The sequence below is a fragment of the Trypanosoma theileri genome, assembly GCF_002087225.1.
Source record: "Trypanosoma theileri isolate Edinburgh chromosome Unknown TM35_Tth_40_V1, whole genome shotgun sequence".
Lineage (NCBI taxonomy): Eukaryota > Euglenozoa > Kinetoplastea > Trypanosomatida > Trypanosomatidae > Trypanosoma > Trypanosoma theileri.
In genome coordinates this window covers 59,716-68,416 of record NW_021639882.1, presented here as the reverse complement: position 1 = coordinate 68,416, position 8,701 = coordinate 59,716, and the positions used below count along the sequence as shown (strand labels likewise).

Here is an 8,701-nt window from a genome sequence, read left to right as displayed (position 1 = left end):
GTGTGTGTGTGTGTGGAAGAAAATAAAGTGATAAGAAACTTCTGGGTCTTCTTGTTTATTAGTTGATAGTTCCTTTTTTTTTCCATTTTTAGGGGTTGAGGGAAAAAGGAAAAAAATAAAAATAAACTGAAAATAAAATAAACAAAAAAAAACATAAGAGTCAGAGTCGTATATTACACACACACACAAGTATATATATATATATATATATATATACGTATATATTTGATTGCAGGTATAGGCATCTGCATTCTATTCCCTCTTTCTTCCCCTCTCCCTCTCTCTCTCTCTCTCCATATCTTTATTTATCTATCTATATACATTACATCACAGTACAGGCAGCAGCAGCAGCAGCATGATGATGATGTTAATGAGAAGGATGAGAAGAAATGAGAATGAGAACCATTCACCTCTACCAACCCCTCTTCTAACAGGGAAATGGAAAAGGAAAAAAAAGAAAAGAAATAAAACAATTGAAGTGAAAAAGAAATTAAAAGAAAAAAAGAAAAAAAAAGATACCTGTCAGGGGGATGATGAATTCTAAGAAAGGGAGGTTGGAGCTGCAGAAAAGGAAATAAAAATAAAAAATAAAAAAAAAGATCTAAAAAAAAAAAAATGAGCAAAACAATATAACAGAAAGAAGAAAAAAAAAGAGATTATTAATATGAGAAGAAAAATACGAAAGAAAAAAAAAAAGAATAAAAAAAAATTTTTTTTTTTCTGGGGTCTTTGGGTGGGGGTTATCTAATATGGTATCATTTGTTTTTTTTTTTTGTTTTGTTTTGAAGAACATTTGAATGAATGTGTCTTTGCATGGAAACAACAACAACGCGAGTAGAAATGTACTCAAGGAATTAGTGGCAAAAAGGCAACAACAATACTAGTAACAACAATAACAACAACAACAACAACAATAATAATAATAATAATAATAATAAACGGAATGAGTAAATGTGTGGAAAAGAGAAAAAAAAAGAAAAACAAAGGTAGAAGTGAGTTTTAAGAGAATAAGTAGAGATAAAAAAAAAAAGAAAGGGAACCATCGGAAATGAGAGTGCGTAAAGAATGTCAAAAAAAAAAAGGGGGGGTGGATATGTACATTGTAAGGAGTTGCATGGAATCCATTGTAATTTGTCTCTTCTTTTTGCCCTATACTTTATACGACTAATGATCTTTTTTTTAGTTTTTTTTTTTTTTTTCTCTTTTGGTTCCTATTGTATTGATTATATTTATTTCCTCGTGATTTTATTTTTCTTTCTTTGTTGTTGTTGTTTGCGTATTTATTAGTTTGTTTGTTTGTTTGTGTACTACTACTGTTGCCGTTGCTGCTATAACTATTACTGCGGTTGTTTTTTTTTTCATGAGAGGAAAAAGAAAAGAAAAAAGAGACATTCTTGCATATATATATATATATATATATATATATATATATATATATATATATGATCTACCAAACAAAGAAACAATGAGCCTTATATCATTTATTTATACATACATACCGTTGCGTATTATATGTACAGATAATATATTACATTGGTATGCAAGTGGGTAGATTGCGTATACACATTCCCTTTTCTTTCTTTCTTTCTTTCTTTCACTAAATAAAGAGTGCAGTAAATAGTGTAGATATTACAAAAAGAAGAAGAAGAAGAAGAAGAAGAAGAAACAACAAAAAAAAAAAAAGAAAGGAGAAGTAGTATTTCCACAATGACGGACGCCCTTTCTGGTCTATCCCCCGAGTCCCGTGCGATTATCTCTTCTTATCAGCAATGGTCCCGTCTCGCCTATGATAGTCTACGCCGCAATGTCCACTTGGATGCCAGCAACCATCAAGTGGGGAATATCCTGCAGGAAACTTATACACGAGAAGAAGTGAAGGCAATCATCACAGCTCACACCGCCGTGTTGCTGCACTCATTGGATACACAAATGCCACTATTCACATCCACCACCAGTGCGTTATTATATGCCATCTTGCGGGATGCCGATCGGCAACGAACCACAATTGAAATTGATGCCAATGCCGTCCTCTCATCTGCCTCTAATAATAATAATAATAATAATAATAATAATAATAATAATAATAATAATAATAATAATAATAATAATAATATGAATGCTAGTAATAGTACGCTTACGCCTCTTAGTGCTATGGCCAACACTGCCACTATCACTACTGCCGCGGGGAATGTTAGTATGAATGGTGGTTTATTAGATGAACAGGCATCACGATTACTGAGTGGACCACGTGGCCGCCTCGCACCCCTCACAGTTGCAGATGCCGCCGGCGCTGCGCAGGTGCAACTCGCAGAGGCAAACGCCGAAGTACGGCGACTGCAGGAGAAACTCCATCGACTCAGTGATGAATACACACGTGTAATGCAGAACCGCACGACAGAGGCAGAAGAGTTCCGCAACATGCGGGATATACTCGCCTCCGCCACTACTACTACTACAGCAGCAGCAACAGCAACACAGGTGCCGCAGGATGAGGGTTTACAGCAAACAGTGCAGCAACTGCGGGCAGAAGTGGCCGCGGTTCGACAGGAACTCAACGCGCGGTTGAGTCAATCCACACAATATCAACAGTTGAAGAAAATATTGGCTCAGAAGAATGAGCAGATTAAGACTATGCGGTCTAGACTTATGCAGTACGATCCGGCCTTCTTAAATCACGGCGGTGGTGGGGATGTGGTAGAGGCGGAGGAGATGGATCTGTGAAGATAACGTCTGTGTTTGTTTGTTTGTTTGTTTGTTTGTTTGTATAGATCTATCGGGTGTGAAGGGAAGGAGAGAGGAGAAGGAGAAAAACACAGAACAAAACAAAAGAGAAAGGGGGGAGAAGAAGGGAATTGTGTGTAGGAGCGTAGGAAATGAGGAATGCCAGTGGGGGGATAAAAGGAGAAGCACACAAAGAGAAAGTGAAAAAGAAAAAAGAAAAGAAAAGAATGATTATTGCAAAACAAGTCCCACATACAAAAGGAAAGAAAAAAAAAGGAGAGAACGGAGCATATATATATATATATTTGTGTGTGTAAATATGTATGAATGGATTGATCCATTCCGTGTTACTTTCTTTTTTTTCCGTCTGCTATTCTTCTTCTTTCTTCTTTTTCCCATCTCGGTTGTGTTTCTTTTTTTTTTTTTTTTTTCTCTCTCTCTCTCTTTGTATGAATGGTATTAAACAATAGGAAGAATTCATAGTGTTTTGTGTGTTTGTACATCTACAGCACGCAGCGGAAGAATTACGAACTCTGCCTGCACTCAAATCCACATTACTTACATTACTTATATTGCATACCTACTCGACGGATATAACTATTAAAGAGCATATATATATATATATATATATATATAGCTATAGAAATAGACTGCATATAGGAGCTATCCAGTGTCCATCCCCCCACCCCACAGAGACTGAGAGGGGGAAAAAAAAGGAAGAAAGAAAAAGTATAAATTACTTTATTTGTTCTTCTTATCATTTCTCTTGTATCTTTCGTTTCATTCCGATTTCTACTCCTCTGATGAGTAGCGGTGGGGCAGTTGGCAATATTGGACTCACGGCCGTACTCGCCGGTTTCGCGGTGGTACTCTCCGCCGTTACATTCATTGCAAATAAACGCCGCTCCAACGAAACACACACGTCCTGTCCACTCGGAACCTCCGGTGGCTCAACCAACACAACCACAACGAACAGCAGTAATCGTAATAACAACAAAAATAATAATCATAATCATAACATCACAGCAGGCAAAAAAAGTGGATCTATATCGGGAGTAGGAGCAGGACCCAAGTCCTACTATGCAGTGCGGGCGGAGCGTCATGTGCGTCCACACAGTGGAACAGCTGTGGAATGGCGTGATGATGTATTAGGTGTGCGTATGCTCTTCTCGCCTATACTCTTCGCTGTGGAGACGGAAGAACGACAAGCCCCATTGGTGCTTGTGGGATTGCGGTACTTACGTCAACCTGAACACCGTGTGGCAATCACTATAGAGGAATGTATACTTCCACCCCTTCCACCTTCTACACCTCTCCCTGGTGTGGCTCCTACAATGGCAATGGCAATGGCCATAACGGCGACCACAACTACATCACCAGCTATGGCTGGTAATACAGCTGCTGCTAATATCAATACTGCTGCTACCAATACTACAGTGGCAACATCATCGACGACGACTACTGCTACTACTGGTGGTAATAGTAGTAGTGGTGGTACCAGAATTAGTACGGGTGCTGCTGCTGTTGGCACTAGTAGTAGTAGTAGTAGTACTAATATTACTAGTGCTGGTACTGCTGTTATGCCTACTATTGCTACCGTTGTTGGTACTACTAATACTACTAATACTATTACTACTACTACTACGGCTGGTACTACTACAGGCCCTACGGCTTCCACCATTATTAATCCTGCGGCTACTCCAACCCCGACTATGACTACGGGTGTGAGTGCTGCCAACAACAGTGGATCCAATCCCAGTATCACTACACCAGCGGAAGAGTATCGTGAGAATAGTCTTGCACGTATTCGTGATTGTGCCAAATTACTTTCCTGCGGCACGACTCGCATTGGCAGTACCTCCCACCCCTGTGCGGAGTATTGCTATATGGATAGCAACAACCGACTGCGCTACGCCCTTTCAGTCTTTCTTACACACGGAAGGTTAGCAATCACAGCACAGTACATTGCCGATACACGTGTGAAGGGTGTATTGCCAACAGCATTTAATGAAATTGTGCGTTCTATTCAATTCTACACACCGCGGCCCACACCATCGTATTTACTCTGCACAGAGCCACGCCTTGGACTTGGTTTTCGTCTCCCACTTGACTTTGTGCTGGACGAACAACTGCGTGAGAGTATCACGGCAACGGATGACACTCTAATGAGTGCCGTCTGTGAGGATGAAGAGAGGGATGTTGTTGTTGGTGGTGGAATGGACGCCTTACGTGGAGAGATGTTGTCTAATGACTTTGTCTCTGGACCTTTCACCCCACAGGACTGGCAGAGACACGGTGGTAATAATAATAATAATAATAATAATAATAATAATAACAATGGTAGTAGTAGTGGTGGTGGTGAAAGTGTGCCGTTTGCGGCTGTTATTGGCCGTGGATTGCGTCGCATGGTTGTGGTTGCGAGTTATGAGTTATTCCCACGAGGACATCTCTCTTGGCAGCCACTCTTTGAACGTCATCTCCGCACAACCCTGGAGCGATTCTCTGTTGTATTCCCACCGTTCACAACAGGAGGAAGAAGAGGGGGATTTCCCCTTACGACTGTGTGGTCTGAGAAGACACCACCGCAGGAAGTGTATGATAAAAGTACGACATTTATTGTTCGACCACAGCAACTCTTTGTGCCTATTCATGGTGATAGTGCTGTGGATGGCAATGCGGGTGATGGAACAGCTGCTGCTGGTGGGATGGGGAGTGGAAGTGGAAGTGTATTAATGCTGGATGGTGCCTTTTGTGTTCAGGAGGTCTGTCTTGATCCCGATAGTGTTTGGGCCATGTACCTGCGTGATACAGAACCAAAACAACAACAACAGCAACAGGGATATAGGGATGATAGTGGAACAGGTGTTGGTGGTATTCCTCATAACTATAATAATAATAATAATAATAATAATAATAATAATAATAATAATAATAATAATAATAGCAGTGGCAATAGCAAGAGTCATGTTAATCATGGTAATACCACTATGAGCACGAGTGATAATAATAATAATAATAAGACTTCATGTAGAGAAACAGGGAAAAGTATTGTAACAGCGTATATGAGTTTCTTCTTTCTGCGTATTCGTGATGCGTATGTGTCCTTTGGCTTTCTTTCCTCCACAACACGACACACATTGGAGGAATTCATCACCTTCTGCCGCCGTACACTTGACACCGTGTCGGTTGGTAATCACTATGGACAAGGCACTTCACTCATTTACTGCAATACACGCCATGAAGTGATGCCATTTCAAATTCTACTGGATCCCGTACGTATGGAAGGCATCACAACAACAACAACAACCGCAGCAGTTGTGGTGGAAGAGACAACAGTGGGCGATCCACTGGCGGTTATTCACATTGGTGGAATGGAACGTATTACGATCTTACTACGTGTATTTCCCTGCCCAGGTGTATCTCAATCTCAATCCCAACCTCAATTACAATTACAACAACAACAACAGCGAAAGTCTATTCCAGCAGTGGCATCATTGCTAGAGCGTGTGGTACAGAACTACCTCACACAACTACCAGAGCGTGTCTGTGTCCATCACTGGGAAACAAGCACCATTGGTTCCCGCACGGTATTAGAGATTCACTATGAACAAGTCATGGATGAAGACGATAGTGATGCCGAGTCCCTCACATTAGATGAAGAAGTTGGAAATATTAATCCATTCGCCCGCTACTGTTCTCTCTGCTGCTGTTCCTCCGCCTGTTGTGGCTGCGGGGATATACCACCACCCCCAGCCACACCTCCTACAGCCACACCACCACCACCACCACCATCATCTTCACAATCTCAATTATCATCTGTATTGCCATTGACTGTACTTTCTTCTTCCTCCTTCACTGCTGCTGCTGCTGCTGCTGCTAACACCACAACAGCAAATTCTACGCCGCATTCGACGAATTCACTGCGGATGCTGCGACGATCACCATCGCGTGATTCCCGCGAAGATGTTGCAACGATACGTGTGGCTGTTGTGGTTTGCTGTGGGGGATGTGCGTTTCTGTTTCTCGCGTCGTCTACATTAGAGCAGCTTAGTGTTGTGCGGCGTACCGTTCGCCAACTCGCTGCTAATCTATCTGTTATGGCAGATACTACCATGTAGTTCTTTTTTTGTTGTTGTTGATGTTTTGTTTGCGGTGTGTGTGTATATATATGTGTTATTGTTATTGTTGTTTCTGGTCCCCTCTCTTATTTGTTTTTCTTTCTTTTTTTTTTTTGTTTGATTTTCTTCTTCATAATCTTTTTTCTTTTTTTTTCTTGTATTCGTGTGTGTGTGTGTGTTGTTTTTGTTGTCTTTGAGGTTTGCTTTGCTCTCTGTTGGTGTTTGTTTGATGTGTGTTCTCGTCGGATGTTTTTTTTTTTTTCTTTTTTTTGTGCGATAACTCTTCCCCACACCTCCACACAGGGTTGCTACTGCCAACTGCTGTGTATGTGAATATATCTATATAGATAAATATAGATTTAGATAGATAGAGAGATAGAGAAAAGTTAATCATAACTATGATTGTTTCCTTTTTTTTTTTTTATGCTTTACTTTCTATTCTCACTATTCTTCTTTTTCTGTTTTGTGTTTGTTTACATTGTAGTCTCCCCATTCCTTAATCCCTTCTTTTCATCACTCTGTGGAAATACAACGAAACGTAAGAACCACAAGAGTAACCATCACAAGGGGATCTAAAACAGTGGGGAAAGAAGAAAGAAAGAAAAGAAAGAAAGAGACACACATACATAGAGATACATATAACTAATATATATATATATATATATATATATATTCTGTGCGTACGGACGTATACCAACTACGACAAGAACAAGAACAGTTCACTATGGCTCTTCTCTCCAATACGTGTATCTTTGCGTTGATGGTGTTGCCCGTTGTGCTTCTCGCAAAGGGTCATCATGTTAACATGCGGCGTCTCACCACACTCGCAGCCATCATCACAGCCTGCCGCATCGCCGAGTCTATCATCATCGCCTCCCTCACAGTCTCCACAACCACAACCACATCAACAACAATGTTGTTCCTGGGATTGCAATACGTTTTTTCAGCGGTGGTATTTCCACTTATGGACACTGCGCTCGTGCACTTTGTGCTAAACGATCAAAAAGCACGTAAACTCTTACACGTGCAGGATGCCGGTGATGATGCTGCCGCTGTCTTTACTACTATGTGGACAGTGGTGGATTTGTTGCTCTACCGCTGGTTCCGCTGGTATCGTGTTATTGGTAGTGCCGGCTTTGATGCGGCGAACCTCTACTCCGCAGCGGAGGCGTTTGTGGGACTTCTCACTATTCTACTCGCAGCAAGATGCATTAACGGCCGAGGTGGGAATAATAATAATAATAATAATAATAATAATAATAATAGTAATAGCAATAACAGCAGTAAGAGCAACAGTAGCAATGACAGCAGTCAAGATCATGTGTGGATTGTTGTTGCTTTATTGCGTATGGTGGCAACAACGGCTGGTCTGGTCTTTGGCATGCCGTTATTCGGAGGTTTTATCAACACTTTGTTCTTGTTGGTCCTGTTCTGCTTTTTTCTCTCTCCAGCTAACAAGAACCACAAGGAGGATTAACACATGCATACAAGGATGTGTGAGGTGAATAAAAAGGAAAGGAAGGAAAAGGAATACATCGATGAGAATCCAAGAAAAAAAGAACGAGAAAAAAAAGAGAAAAAGAAAAAAAAAAAGAAAGATGGATAGGGAGAGAAAAAAAAAAAGGAAAGAAAGGAGGAAGTAGGATAGGTAGGTAAGAAGTATTTATGCAAGGTTCACCTCCGCGTCTGTCTGTGTATATGTGTGTGTGTGTATTGGATTGGTAATTCTGATTTGAATAACGAGAGTAGATGGGAATAAAATCACAACTACTTGAACGAACATCGAACCCTCAAAACATAACAAGATCAAAAAAACAAAAGAAACTATATAACCACTGTAATGGTATTTTTTTTTTTTTTTT

At 40.5% G+C, this 8,701-nt stretch overlaps 3 protein-coding genes across 3 annotated transcripts; all 3 read left to right on the top strand.

The window, feature by feature from the left end:
* Positions 1-1,707: 1,707 nt before the first annotated feature.
* On the top strand, positions 1,708-2,721 carry TM35_000401280 (uncharacterized protein; the record flags this gene model as incomplete). Its single annotated transcript, XM_029029743.1, has 1 exon — positions 1,708-2,721. One exon carries the CDS (start codon positions 1,708-1,710, stop codon positions 2,719-2,721), a length of 1,014 nt encoding a protein of 337 aa, XP_028878927.1.
* An 803-nt stretch (positions 2,722-3,524) lies between these two features.
* Positions 3,525-6,839, top strand: TM35_000401270 (uncharacterized protein; the record flags this gene model as incomplete). Its single annotated transcript, XM_029029742.1, has 1 exon — positions 3,525-6,839. One exon carries the CDS (start codon positions 3,525-3,527, stop codon positions 6,837-6,839), a length of 3,315 nt encoding a protein of 1,104 aa, XP_028878926.1.
* A 724-nt stretch (positions 6,840-7,563) lies between these two features.
* TM35_000401260 (uncharacterized protein) lies at positions 7,564-8,316 on the top strand (the record flags this gene model as incomplete). Its single annotated transcript, XM_029029741.1, has 1 exon — positions 7,564-8,316. The coding sequence occupies one exon, from the start codon at positions 7,564-7,566 to the stop codon at positions 8,314-8,316; it is 753 nt and encodes a 250-aa protein (XP_028878925.1).
* Positions 8,317-8,701: the final 385 nt, after the last annotated feature.